This window comes from Erinaceus europaeus, chromosome 15, assembly GCF_950295315.1.
Source record: "Erinaceus europaeus chromosome 15, mEriEur2.1, whole genome shotgun sequence".
NCBI classification, from domain to species: Eukaryota; Metazoa; Chordata; class Mammalia; order Eulipotyphla; family Erinaceidae; genus Erinaceus; species Erinaceus europaeus.
The window spans coordinates 46,333,247-46,348,357 of NC_080176.1; the positions used below are offsets into that span (position 1 = coordinate 46,333,247).

Here is a 15,111-nt window from a genome sequence, read left to right on the forward strand (position 1 = left end):
CTCCCCCGATAGCTTTCCCATTCTCTATCCCTCTGGGAGCATGGACCCAGGGTCATTGAGGGTTGCAGAAGGTAGAAGGTCTGGCTTCTGTAATTGCTTCCTCGCTGAACATGGGCGTTGACTGGTCGGTCCATACTCCCAGTCTGCCTCTCTCTTTCCCTAGTAGGATGGGTCTCTGGGGAAGCTGAGCTCCAGGACACATTGGTGGTGTCTTCAATCCAGGGAAGTCTGGCCGGCATCCTGATGACACCTGGAACCTGGTGACTGAAAAGAGAGTCAACATATAAAGCCAAACAAATTGTTGAGAAATCATGGACCCAAAGCTTAGAATAGTGGAGAGGAAGTATTAGGGAGGTACTCACTGCAAACTCTAGTATACTTCTGCTTTCTTACTTTGGTGCCATACTCCAAACTCAGTCAATTTCTGCTTTGTGTTTCTACTTCTTTTTTTTTTTTTTTTACATGCATAACATTCCCCAGATTCCCATTTAGCAATACAACCCCCACTATTTCATTCATCATTTTTCATGGACCTGTATTCATGGACCTGTATAAATATATTATTTATTTATTATTGGACAGAGACAAAAAAATTGAGATGGAAGGGGGAGATAGAGAAAGAGACAGAGAGACACTCGCAGCTCTGTTTTACCACTTGTGAAGCTTTCCCCCTGCAGGTGGGGGCCAGGGGTTTGAACCCAGGTCCTTGCTCACTTTAATGTGTGTGCTTAACCAGGTGTGCCACCGCCTGGCCCCTGCCATTAATATTTGTTTAAGGAATCTTTATGGTGTTTTCCATAATGGGTGCACCAATTTGCATGTCCACCAAGAGGTGTAACAGAGCTCCTTGTTCTCCACATTCTGGCCAACACTTAACCATTTCCTGTTTGGGTGGCAAAGGTCTTTCTCTCAGGTGTGAGACTGAATCTCAGTGTCCAGCCATGATTTTATTCCCATGCCAAACCCCACCCAAAGTGCCCAGTCTTGGTTTTGAAAGGTGTTTTTGGTGACCAGCAGGGCAGTGACTTACTGTATGCAGCTGAGCACCAAAGAGGTCATGAACATAAAGAAATCAGTGCTCTGATTCAACATGTCCAGCCAGTTGTAGCACAAATCTATTGTAAAGACAAGGCAGGGCCAGCAAGATAGGTGCCAACTTGTCACGCACACACCCCACAGGATATGCATGCCCTGTCCTACCACACTGGCGCAAGCTTTGATTTTATGTTGTCTTTTTTTTTCTTTTAAAGAATATTTTCTTTTTATTATCTTTATTTATTTATTGAATAAAGACAGCCAGAGAGGAAAGCAGGGATAGAAAGGGAGATAGACATCTGCAGCCCTGCTTCACCACTCACAGAGCTTTCCCCCTGCAGGTGGGGACCAGGGGCTGGAACCCAGGTCCTTGCACATTGTAACATATGTGCTTAACCAGGAGTGTTACCATCTGGCCCCCATTCCCATGTTATCTTAAAACTTTTTTTTCATTAGTATCTTTATTGATTTATTAGAGAGAGACAGCCAGAAAATGAGAGGAAAGGGAGACAGAGAGACCCCTGCAGCCATGCTTCACTACTTGCAGAGCTTTTCCCCTGAAGATAGGGACTGGGAACTTGAACCTGGTGCCTTGAGAATTGTAGCAGGTGCACTCAATCAGGTGCACCACCACATGGCCCCTTGTCTTTAACTTTCTCCTTCTGTGTCACTGTCTCTGTTTCTGTCTCCATCTGAAAAAGTCACCGTGATGTGGTGAAGCCCTAGTAATAATAAAGAAACAAAGACAAATAGTTTTCAGTTTCACTTATGTAGTGGAAAATATATCTGAATACTTTTCTTTCTTTCTTTTTTTTTTTTTTTTTGCCTCCAAGGTGATTGCTGGGGCTTGGTGCCTGCACTACGAATCCACTGCTCCTGGAGGCTATTTAATCCCTTTTGTTGTTTGTTGTTGTTGTTATTATTATTGTTGTTGCTATCATTGTTGGATAGAATAGAGAGAAATTGAGAAAGGAGGGGAAGACAGATAAAGGGAGAGACAGATACACCTGCAGACCTGCTTCACTGCCTGTGAACCCCCCCACCCCTCCCTGTGGGGAGCCGGGGTCTCAAACCTGGATCCTTATGCTGGTCCTTGTGCTTTGCAGCATGTGCGCCTAACCTGCTGCTGTGCTACCGCCCGTCCTCCTGAATATTTGTTTTGTATATGTGTTTAATCTAGCAATTGATTGAAAGGTTACACACATATATAATCCACCAATTTTACTCCTAGGTGTAGACCTAAGAGAAATAAATTAATCCACATAAAATTCATACAAATTGTATGCCTGTTTAAAAATGCACATAATCCAGGTTTGAGCCTGCCTCTCACTGCAGTGAAAGTTTCAGTGCTGTGGTCTCTCTCCCCCACCTCCCTGTTTCCTCTATCTCTGTTAGCTGAAAAAGTCAGACCAATGTCCCACCCCCCTTAAAAGAAAACTACCTCTTACAAACATTTTGTATTAACATTATTCATAGCAGCTAACAACAACCTAAATGCACATCCACTGGTGAATGAATGGATACGACATGGTAAAGTCATACAGTGAAACATTATTTGGCAGTAAAAAGGTATGAAGCCCTGATACAGCCTACCAAATTCCAGATGGATGGAGCCTGAAAATATGCTAATTAGGTGGGGGCGGGCAGTGGCGCACCTGGTTTAGCTCACATAGTATGAAGCACGAGGACCAGCTCAAAGATCCCAGTTTGAGCCCCCGGCTCCCCACCGGCAGTGTGTGGGGGGTTCACCTCACAAGTAGTGAAGCAGGTCTGCAGGTGTCTATCCTTCTCTCCCTTTATCTATCTTCCCCTCATCTCTCAATATCTTTCTGTTCTATCCAATAAAATGAAATTAAAAAAAAAAAAAAGGCTGCCAGGAGCAGTGGATTCGTATTGCTAGAGCCCCAGCCATAACCCTGGAGGAAAACCAAACAAAGGACAACAAATATATATACATATATATAATGCTAATTGAAAAATGTCAGTATAAAGTCATTTTATATAATTCTATTTTATGTGATATTTCCAAAATAGGTAAATACATAGAGAGAGTAAGGAAGCTGCCATTGACAACAGTTGGGAGACTAGGTGAACTTTAAAAGGTTCCCAAATATATAGGGTTTCTTTTAGGGGTGCCGAAATGCTCTAAAACTGATGCTTACACAACCCAGTGACTATGATAAAAGTTATTAAACTCTACACTTCACAAGGGGACATTATATGTTATGTCTCAGAAATATTTAGGAAAGGAAGTTAGATTACGAAAGTTTAGGGAGGAATTGATGGAGGAAAGATGGTCGTTTGTCAAGAGAATCTCTAAGTGTGAAAGTCTGGATGGTGTGAGAAAAGGAAGGTAAACTAGGTACTTAGCATTTCTTAACAAAGATTATAGAGACAGATGCCATTTCATATGAAGGCAGGGAAGCAATCTCTCATTAAGATATATATATTTGAGGGCAAAGAGAATTTTGTGAGTGCTGAGTGTGAAGTGGAAATTTTAGGACTGGAAATGCTATCAAATGACACCTTTTAGGACAATGATTAAACAAAATCAGTCAGGTGTAGTTAGTAGTTATCACATATACAAATGCAAATTAGACTGCAAATCAACTCTTACTACCAGCTGTGACTTGTCTCACTATAAAATACTGCTCACTGTTCACTTCTGATCTCTCAAACAGGTCTGAAGTTTGGAGAACCAAAGGATCAAATTGGCATTATTACAATAATACATTTTTGGATAAATTTCCATGGAAATCATGACAGAAAATGACTACTAAGAACAGTTGAGAGAAATAACTGGGCTGTCTAAATTTTTAAAATGCCTGTGTGATTTAATTAGTCATCAAATATGTGCTGTGCATCGGCCATACCTAAGCACTAGCTGAGGGACCCAGGGTAAAGATTTTGAACAGGGGGAGTCGGGTGGTAGCGCAGTGAGTTAAGCGCACGTGGCCCGAAGCCCAAGGACCGGTGTAAAGATCCCAGTTGGAGCCCCAGGCTCCCCAACTGCAGGGGGGTAGCTTCACAAGTGGTGAAGCAGGTCTGCAGGTGTCTTTCTCTCCCCCTCTCTGTCTACCCCACCTCTCTCCATTTCTCTCTGTCTTATCCATCAATAACAACAACAATAATAAGCACAGCAACGAAAAAACAACAAGGGCAACAAAAGGGGAAAAAAATAGCCTCCAGGAGCAGTGGCTTCGTGGTGCAGGCACTGAATCCCAGCAATAACCCTGGAAGCAAAAAAAAAAAATTTTTTTTTTTTGAACAGGTACTGTCCTATAAGATTCCATGACCAAAATTGGTGACCAACTGGAAACAGATTTGTGACATCACATGACTGCAATAGAACATGGAGGCCACAGAGCTTTGGAAATCTAACATCCAGAGAAAAAATGTACTAGGGGAGTGTCCCAGAGAATATGCCCTGTAAAATTCCTGATTGCCCCTTTCAAAGGATACTTCTGAATCTTTTTTTTTTTTTTTTTTTTTTACTGGTCTGTTAGACTGCCTTTGGCACTGTTAAAGTTTTCCTCCTCTTTAAAACTCTTGATGTCTTTGGTAAACTTTAAACATATTTCTATCACATACCTGAAATATATTGAGTTTGGTTCCTGTTTCTCCTTCAACATTTTTTGGAAACTCCTTTCTCCTCTCCCCACACACTGAAGCTGTCCCACGCCCAGAAAAACTAGGTTTTGTTTGATGGCTTACTTGCCATCTGAATGCTCAGCTGAGCCTGGAGCAATGCTAAAACCAGCTTCCTCATTCTCTAACTTCTAGGAGGCTGTGAAGATAGAAGGAAGAGAGAAGCTGGAAAACCAGGAGGCAAGTTCCAGGACAATAGGATGGAGACCTCATGTCAGCAGGCCTTCCTGCTTCTTGGATTGTGGCTTCCTGGAACAGGAGTAGCCTTCTGTGAATTTGTCCTAAAGCAAAGCTTGTAACAAGTCTTAACTAGCTTCATTATCTGAAAGGCCTCGGCAAGCAAGGAACTGTGTGTGTGTGTGTGTGTGTGTGTGTGTGTGTGTGTGTGTGTGTGTGTGTTGGGGGGGGCGGCAGGAGTCTTTGTCCTCTTATTTTCCCAATTGAGTTGTTAGCATTGTAACCAGTCCTTACAAAAATAGTTCCTTAAGCAGAGCAAATTGGTCTAATCCAATTTTAAATCAGCCCCCTCTTTTCTTTTTTTTACCAGAGCACTGCTCAGCTCTGGGTTATGGTGGGGGGGGGGGGGGATTGAATCTGAGACTTTGGAGCTTCAGGCATGGGAGTGCCTTTACATGGCCATTATGCTATCTACCCCCACCCTAAATCACCTCCCTCTGTCTCCTTAGGGTCATAGTTTCTCATTCCTACCACTCTACCCAGCCAACCACCACTCCCCACCCCCTTTTTTTTTTAAAACACATAAACATCTTTTTCTTCTGGACTTACTGACCTCTTCTGACTTCTCCAGAATTTCTTTTCCACACATCGGGAGTGATTCCTCTGTGTGTAAACATTTTGTCACTTTCTGAGGCAAACCCTTCAGTGGTACCTTAGAAGCTATGGGCTGGAGTCTAATACTGTGTACCTATACTCAAAGTCTTCCATGCTGTTTATATCTTCAGTTAGATCTCCTGCTCCTTCCAGTCTGGCACATTATTTAACACACATGCAAAGCCTTTGTGATTTTCTTGTACCACTTTCCCAAATTTACATCACTCATACTACTGAATACTTCCATGTTGATGCCTGCCTCCCCTTCCTTTCTCAGTTTAGAAACCATCTCCTCTAGGGAGCTAGCTGTGATCTAGCTTGAGCTGTATGTCCTTCCCCAGAGCTCTCACCATGCTACATACAAATATTCAATGTTTGATGTATGTTTAACCAAGTAGTTATAACTCCATCTATTGATAATTGATTAAATTATATTGGGAAAAATCTTCAAGTTCTCGTCAGAATTATGTATTGAAAATGCTTTTTTAGCAAGATTCATCTCTATTTGAAAATTTTTTGGGGGGTCGGGTGATAGTGCAGCAGGTTAAACGCAGGTGGCGGAAAGTGCAAGGACCAGAGTAAAGATCCTGGTTTGAGCCCTGGCTTCCCACCTGCGGGGGGGGGAGGTCCCCTTCACAGGCATTGAAGCATGTCTGTAGGTGTCTATCTTTCTCTCCCTCTCTCTATCTCCCCTCTTCTCTCAATTTCTCTCTGTCCTATCCAACAACAACAGTAGCAGCAATGACGACAATAATAATAACAACAAGGGTAACAAAAGGGGAAAAATGGCCTCCAGGAGCAGTGGATTCATTGTGCAGGCACCAAGCCCCAGCAATAAGCCTGGTAGCAAAAAAGAAAAAAAAAAGTATTAAAATATACTGATGGTCCACATTACATAAATACCACTGTTGTCTCCTCAATCTATTGGATATATTTTTATTTTCCTGCTTCTAAAAATGTTTGTCTGTAATTTTTAATTTTTCTTCCTGATTTTCTTCACAATTGCTTGAATAATAATAATTACTATTTTTGCCCAAATGAGAAAACTAGATCTGTAAATTTTTTTTTTTTTTTGCCTCCAGGGTTATTGCAGGGGCTTGGTCCCTGCACTAGGAATCCAGTGCTCCTGGAGGCCATTTTTCCATTTTGTTGCCCTTGTTAATGTTACCATCGCTGTTGCTGTTGGATAGGGCAGAGAGAAATCGAGAGAGGAGGGGAAGACAGAGGAGGAGAGAAAGATAGACACCGTCAGACCTGCTTTACCGACCGTGAAGCGGCCCCCCTGTAGGTGGGGAGATGGGGGCTCAAACTTGGATCCTTACTCTGGTCCTCGAGCTTAGTGCTTCATGTACATGTAACCCACTGCGCTACGGTCTGGCCCCCTGATCTGTAAACTTTTTAAGGAAGGACATTTAGAAGAAGTAATAGGTGTAGCTATGAACTGGAAAGGAAAAGTAGACAAGACCATGGGGTAAAATAGGAAAATATACACACATATTGAAAGATAGTTGTAGAAACAGTAGTTCATTCATATCTGCAACCTTAGGAGAACAGCTGTAGCTTCCCATGGAGGGAATGGGGACACGGAACTTGGTGGTAGGAACAGTATGGAATTATACCCCTGTTATCTTACAATGTTCTTTTAAAGAGATGTATATTGTTTATTTCAATTTTTAAAATTATAATTGGGTAGAGACAGAGAGAAATTGAGAGGGGAGAGGGAGACAGAGAGACACCTGCAGCGCTGCTTTACCACTTGTAAAGTTTTCCACTTGCAGGTGGGGACCAGGGGCTTGAACCTGGGTCCTTGTGCACTGTAATGTGTTAGCTTAACCCGGTGCACCACCACCTGGTCCCTTATCTTAGAATTTTTTAAGTCAATATTAAGTCACTAAAAAATTAAAATAAAGTCAAAAAACCTTTTTCACATGCTAAAATATTCATGAAAATTAAAATGTCATGACAAATGAGTTCGACATCTGAGATTTGGTACGACTTCTAATTAGATATTTGTTCATTTCACATCTGTAGCTTAGTTCGCACTAAGAGCAGATCCTTCTCAAACTGCCCAGTTCTGTCTCAAGCAATTTTTTGAGTAGCATTGTTCAAGCTCATTGGCCCGAGGCCCTGTTTCTATAGTGCCTGATGGATAAAACAGCCTTCTTAACAGTCCTGTGACTGGATGGTTTGGGCTCCTTTCTGGAATTGTCATGAAAAACAAAAAACAACAACAACAAAAAGCTCCTGCCTATCTCTTTCAAGAGAACTTAGTGTGATGTTCCTCCAGTGAAGAGACTTCTTTCACCTAACTTTTTTTGGAGGGTGGGGAGAGGAGGAGGGAGGACATGGATTCCTTTGGTATTTTGGTGGCATTCATGTGCCCCTTCTCAGATTCGTGTTTTAATTTTTTTTTCATTGCCTTACATTTTATTTTATTTTTTTATATTTATTTATTTTCCCTTTTGTTGCCCTTGTTGTTTTTTATTGTTGCTGTAGTTACTATTGTTGTTGTTATTGATGTCGTCGTTGTTGGATAAGACAGAGAGAAATGGAGAGAGGAGGGGAAGACAGAGACGGGGAGAGAAAGATAGACACCTGCAGATCTGCTTCACTGCCTGTGAAGCAACTCCCATGCAGGTGGGGAGCCGGGGGCTCGAACCAGGATCTTTACGCCCGTCCTTGAGCTTCACGCCATATGCGCTCAACCTGCTGCGCTACCGCCTGACTCCCACATTTTATTTTTAATTAAAAAACTTAAACCGAAGCGTCTGTGTCACAACGTGAAAACAAGTTTCGGCTGTACAACACTGAAAATCAATGTGCATCTGTGACAGTAAGTTCACTTCAGTGAAGTCCAGCTTGATCCTTCACCACCAGAATATTGTTTCTTTTTCTTTCTTTCTTTCTTTCTTTTTCTCCTTTATCTTTCTTTCTTCTTTTTTACAAGAGCAATGGTCAGCTTTGATTTATGGTGGTGTGGGGGATTGAACCTGTGATTTCGAAGCTTGAGGCATTAGAGTCTCTTTGCATAACCATTATGCTATCTGCTAACATTCCAGAAGACTGTTTTGCTTTATCTATCTATCTATCTATCTATCTATCTATCTATCTATCTATCTATCTATCTATTTATTTTTGTGCCTCTAGAGTTATTGCTGTATCTCAGTGCCTGTATGGGATGCATTGGATCGACCTTCTCGTGGTGCATCCCGTGAGTACCCATTCATTGGGGAAACTGACGATCCTTCCTAGCCGACTGAATCCACATGGATCCCAGTCACTTTCAAAGCCAGCAACAAGCAGCTCCTGACAGCTTTCAACCTGACCTGTTGACTGGCTATGGAAGAAGGGCAAATGCTAGAAGAAGTGCCTGTATTATGAATCCACTGCCCCTGGAGGCTACTTTTTCCCTTTTGTTCCCTTGTTGTTTATCATTGTTGTTATATTATTGCTGTCATCGCTGTTGGATAGGACAGAGAGAAATCTAGAGAGGATGGGAAGACAGAGAAGGGGAGAGAAAGATAGACACCTGCAGACTTGCTTCAACGCTTGTGAAGCGACCCCCCTACAGGTGGGGAACCAGGGGCTCCAATCGGGATCCTTAACGTTTTGCAATTTGCGCTGTGTGTGCTTAACCCACTGTGCTACTGTCCCCACTGTGCTACTGTCCGGCCCCTCCAGAAGACTGTTTTAAATGAACAAAATAAAACACACAGGATTACAAAGAAGCCAATTATATTGAAATATCTTTAGTGAGAATAAATATGTGATATAGTAACACATATACTTATTAATATGTAAAGTGATAGGCTCTAGTTGTGGGTTAGATAATCCATGAGTTACAGCAACATTTCATATAAATAGTATTTTTAGATATGAATGCTTGACTATGATCTGACCTGAAAATGTTTTTTATTACTCCTGGAAACAATCTCAGGTACTGATCCTACCTCTAAGGCTGGCTACCTATTTCCATAATAGATGGGAGCTTGCATTCTAATTAGAATTTAATGAAGCTAAGATGTAATTGCTTCTCCTAACTATTTCACAGAAGTTCTGACTTCTATCCATGGCTGTGGACTTGAAGTTAAGACCACTGAACAGTGAGAGTAGCCTTACCAGCATGAATTATTATGTCAAAGAATTACACACTGAGTGACTGAGAGATTCTGAAGCCGAGTCTCTGGGGTTTTTCAGCCCTTAAAACTCTCTTCCTCTGTGTTCCTGGTGTGGCTGTATGTATGTAGACATATGGTGCCCTTAAGTAATTAAGATGTTCACGGTGATTATTTTCTCTTTGCTAACAATGATTTCTAAACTCCAATTTAAAGCTGGAATAATGACTCTGAAATAATGTTCTTTATTGTCTGGGCAAATGGCCCCAGACAGCTCTCCTTGGTACCGTATGTTAGGAACTTTTCCTTTCTTCCCCCAATTTACTCAGAACCTCGGAAGCACAGTTTCACCCCTTGATGCTGCTTTCTCATTGAGGGTGTGGTGCAGGAGGAGGAAAGACACTACGGAGCGGGTGCTTCCTTGGAGCTGTTTGGGCTTGAACCTGCGCTATACATGGTAAGGCACATGCCCTACCAGTGAGCCCTCTCTTCAGCTCCAGACACTTTTTATTTCTCCTAACATTTATTTAATCTTTAAAGTTCACATTTCATACCAAACCACCTACCCATCCATCTTTCCATCCATCTATCCCCCATCCATCTCTTAATACATCATCCATCCTTCCAAACATTTAACCATACATTTAATAATGATAACATCTGTGAACATATGAATGTAGTCATCTTCCTTTCCAATTTCTCCCTTGTATATTCCTGGAAATACCTCTACTAGTGCAACACGTCATTAATGATCCAGAAGTTTCTAGGATAATTTAAGCAAATCAAGTCATTTTACTAAACACAAGTGATTTTAGGAGCAAATTGTGAGGTACTGTTTTTATTCTTTTAAAAATATTTATTTATTATTATCCTTTTCATTTGATAGGAAAGACAGACATTGACAATGGAAGGGGAAATAGAGAGAAAGAGAGATAGAGAGACATCTGGGGCTGGGTGGTGGCACACCTGGTTGAGTGTACACGCTACAATGCACAAGGACCCAGGCTCAAGCCCCTGGCCATTGACTGTAGGGGGAAAGCTTTGCAAGTAGTGAAGCAGTGCTGCAGGTGTTTCTCTGTCTTTATCCCTTTCTATAACCACCTTCCCTCTCAATTCCTGTCTGTCTTTATCTAATAACGGTAAATCTAATTTACCATTTAATTATTAGATAATTTAATTTATCTAATAAATTAAAAGAGAGAGAGAGGGGGAGAGAGAGAGACACCTGCAGCACTGCTTCACCACTCATGAAGATTCTCCCCTGCAGGTGGGGGCTGGGGGCTTGAACCTGGGTTCTTGTGCAAAGTAACACAGTAACATGTAGCTCAACCAGGTGTACCACCACCCAGCCCCCACAGTTTACATTCATGATTATTATCTCTCAGAAGAACCTGGAATAGTAGCCTGTGTTTTCTGTCTGCTTTGTCAGAGATCATGGTGACTTAATCTGCTATATATCTGAGGTGCTGTTCTTTCATAGTTTAGGCCCACGGGCAACCTTCCACACCTCTCATCTGAATAGCTAACTCCAAGGAAACACTGGCCAAAAACATATACTATGAAACTTAAAGCCAAGTTTGTCCTTTCCTTTTTATTTTTACTCTAGCTTACAACGAGTTACTTTTCACCTATTCCATGCACAATTCGTCCTTTCATCATACTCAGCAAAACCAACAACTCAAGGACTCAGAACCCAAAGCAGCACCTGTCAAAGCAGAAGTCTGTGAGGTATGTGTGAGGACTCAGCTGCTCCTTCACACTGCTGTGGTGATGTGATAATCTAGTCCTCGTGATACACTGACTATGACTCTCTTCCCATCCAAGGGCATAATTTGAAGTTCAGAATGATATGCTTTTTCCCCTTCCACCCATCAGGCACTTTGTTAACTATGAAAATCTTCTTTAATTTAAAAAATTTTTTTAATCATTTGGATAGTGATAGAAAGAAGAGGGAAGGGAGACAGAAGAGGGAGAGGGAGAAGGAGAAGGAAAGGGGGAGAAATAGATAGAGATCTGAAACTTTGCTTCACCACTTGTGAAGCTTCCCCCCCTGCCAGTGGTGAACATGGTCTTGAATCCAAGTCCTAGCGTACTGTAACGTGTGCTCAGCTGGCTACTCCACGGCCAAGCCCTGAATGAAAACCTGAAAATCAGATACCCTGCAGGCTTCTCCATTCCTGAACCCAAAAGTCCACATTCCCTTTAGATTGATTTCTTACATCCAGAGATAGAATATGAGCAAGTATTTCATTGCTTGAGCTTGCCACTTCCACTTGGTATATAACTTTCTTTTTTTCTTTTTTTTTCCCCAGAGCACTGCTGAGCTCTGTCTCTTTTTGATGCAGGGGAGTGAACTTGGGACTTTGGAGCCTCTGGTGTGAGAATTCTGTATAACAATTATGCTCTCTTCCCTGCCCATTTTTTTAAAAATAATTTGTTATTAACAGGTTTTTTAAATAAGATTGTAAGATTACAATGTATAGAATAAAACCATTCTATATTATTCTATGGTTTTGTTAATGTCTCCTTTTTTAAATAAAAACAAATGGAAAAAAAAGATTAAAATGTATAGTTCATACCACACCCATCACCAAAGTTCTGTATCTTAATATTCCCATCTCCCAAAGATAACCACCACAGTTCTCACAAGCATTACAGTTTGCTTGCTTCGATTTTGCTTGGATTTTCTTTCTTTCTTTCTTTCTTTCTTTCTTTCTTTCTTTCTTTCTTTCTTTCTTTCTTTCTTTTTTAATATTTATTTTATTTTATTTATTCCCTTTTGTTGCCCTTGTTGTTTTATTGTTGTAGTTATTATTGTTGTTGTCGCTGTTGGATAGGACAGAGAGAAATGGAGAGAAGAGGGGAAGACAGAGAGGAGGAGAGAAAGATAGACACCTGCAGACCTGCTTCACCGTTTGTGAAGCGACTCCCCTGCAGGTGGGGAGCCGGGGTTCGAACCGGGATCCTTATGCCAGTCCTTGTGCTTTGTGCCACCTGCGCTTAACCCGCTGCGCTACAGCCTGACTCTCCCCTTTTTTTTTTTTTTGTCAAGTTCATGTAAATTAGATCTCTAGATTCCACATGAGTGCAACCATCTAGTAGTTGTCTTTCATCTCTTTCCTTATTTTGCTAAACATAATTACCTCCAGTTCCATCCATTTTGTTCCAAAGGACACAATATCATCTTTTTTGATTGCAGACTAATATTTTTTTTGTTATTGGCTAGAGACAGAGAGAAATTGAGAAAGAAGGGGAGATAGAGAGAAAGAGAGACAGAGAGACACCTGCTTCACCACCTGTGAAGCGACTCCTCTGCAAGTGGGGAGCTGGGGGCTTGAACTGGGATCCTAATCAGTCCTTGCGCTTTACACCACACGCGCTTAACCCTCTGCGCTACCACCTGACTCCCCTCAAACTAATATTCTATGGAATGTATATCCTATAACTTCTTTAGCCAGTCATCTGATGATGGGCATTTAGGCTGCTTCCACTCTTGGGCCACTGTGGCTAATGCAGCTGTGAACATAGGGGTGCATATGCCCTTCTAATTAGTGCTTAAGCAATCACTAGATAAATGCCTAAGAGTGGTGCTGCTAGGTCATAAGGTAATGCCATTTTTACTTGTTTAAGAACTCACCATACAGTCTTTTAAAGAGGCTGTGCCAATTTACATTCCCACCAGCAGTGAAGCAGAGCTCCCTTTTCTCCACAACCTCTCCAACACCTGTCCTTTTCTGGTTTGTTGATGTCAGCCATTCTCTCAAGTGTGAGATGGGATCTCAGTGTTGTTTTAATTTGCATTTCTCTAACCATAAGTAAAGTGGAGCATTCCTTCATGTGTATCTCTTCTTTAGAAAACTGTCTGTTTAGTTCTTTGCCCCAATTTTTTTGTTGGGTTACTTTTGTTTCTTTTATAGATATATCTATAAGAGCCTTTTCCAATTGGCCTTGGTTCACCAATATTGGTCGGTGTCACTCTATTTTGCTCTCCCCTTTCCTATGTCTGGTTTTGTTTTTTGTTGTTGTGTTCCTGGTTCTATTCTAATACTGATTGTCATATTAAAGGTTGGAATTCCTTTTCTTCTTTTTATGTGGAACTCCTCTCAGAAGTCTTGCAAGGCAGGGTTGGTAGTGGCAAATTCCTTCAGTTTCTGAATGTTTGCAAGGATCTTTGTTTCTCTCTCATATTTGAAGGATAATGTAGCAGGATACAGAATATGTGGCTGGCAATTATTTGTTTTTTTGATATTTTATTTATTTATTATTGGATAGAAACAGAGAGAAATTGAGAGGGGAGGGGGAGGGAGAGAGGAAGAGACACAGAGAGACACCTGCAGCTCTGCTTTACCACTCGTGACAGCTTTCCCCCTGCAGGTGGGGACTAGGGGCTTGAACCTGAGTCCTTGCACACTGTAATGTGTGCACTCAGCCAGGTGTGCCACCACCTGGCCCCAATGGTTTTTATTTTTTAATACTTTGAATATGCCATCCCACTCCCTCCTTGCCTCTAGAGTCTGTGATGAGAAATCTGATGAAAGCCTGATGGTTCTACCTTTTTGTGTGACTTTCTTTCCCTGGAAGCCTGCAAAAGTTTTCCTTGTCCTTGGTTACGGATAGTTTTACAGTGATGTGTCTTGATGTGTGTCATTTTGAATTAAAAAATGTAGGTGTGCATTTGCATTCTTGAGTTTCTATATTTTGAATATTGCTAAGGCCTGGAAAATTTTCTGCTAAATTTTCTTTAAATATGTTCTTTACTCTTCTCTGCCTCTCTTATTCCTCATGGATCCCGATAACTCTGATGTTCCTTTTTCTGATGGAGTCTACTATTTCTCAGAGAAGTGTTTCATTTTTCCTAGACCTTTCCTGTCCAAGAGTTTTAAATTCACAGAGTGTGGTGGTTGTCTTGTAGTGTTGATATTCTCTCCTCCACCTAGTTAAATCGACTTCCAAGGCTTCTTATCTTAACCTGAACTGTACTAAAAGTGTCCTTTAGGCTCTGCAGTTCCGTTTGGAGATTTTTTGTTTTTTTTTTCCCCTGTACTTTGCACTTCTTTGGTAAAATGATCACTGAGTTCTTGAATCTTAACTTTAGATTTATTGAAATGTATTCATAATAAGCTTTCTGAACTCTATCTCTGTCATTTCTTTCTAGGTCTGTACCTGTCTGGTCATTTGTGTTTTCTGTCATTGCTGTCTGTGCATTTCTTAATTTCTGCATTTAGTGTTCTTTTGTTGCTGTGTCAGCAATAGGTGATGTGATCGTGTTCCATTTTCCTATTTATATATCTTGATGGGGGAGGAGAAATCTTATCCTGAATCACCAGGCCAGGTCAGTGTCCCTTATGTCAATAATGTTCTCTTCCAGCCCTTATGGGACAACAGCATTGGAAACTCAAGAAGCCACAGTTGTGGTCCAAAGGTGGCGCAGTGATAATTCTTTGGACTCTTAAGTATGAGGTCTCCAGTTCAATCCCTGGCA

At 41.4% G+C, this 15,111-nt stretch overlaps 1 protein-coding gene across 1 annotated transcript in view; it reads left to right on the plus strand.

The window, feature by feature from the left end:
• Window positions 1–15,111, plus strand: part of MEP1B (meprin A subunit beta) — a 71,469-nt gene that overhangs the window by 6,366 nt on the left and 49,992 nt on the right. The window contains exon 3 of the mRNA XM_007520962.2: window positions 11,236–11,357. Within this exon, the coding sequence (XP_007521024.1) occupies window positions 11,236–11,357 (122 nt within the window). The remainder of the gene's footprint in view (window positions 1–11,235; window positions 11,358–15,111) is intronic.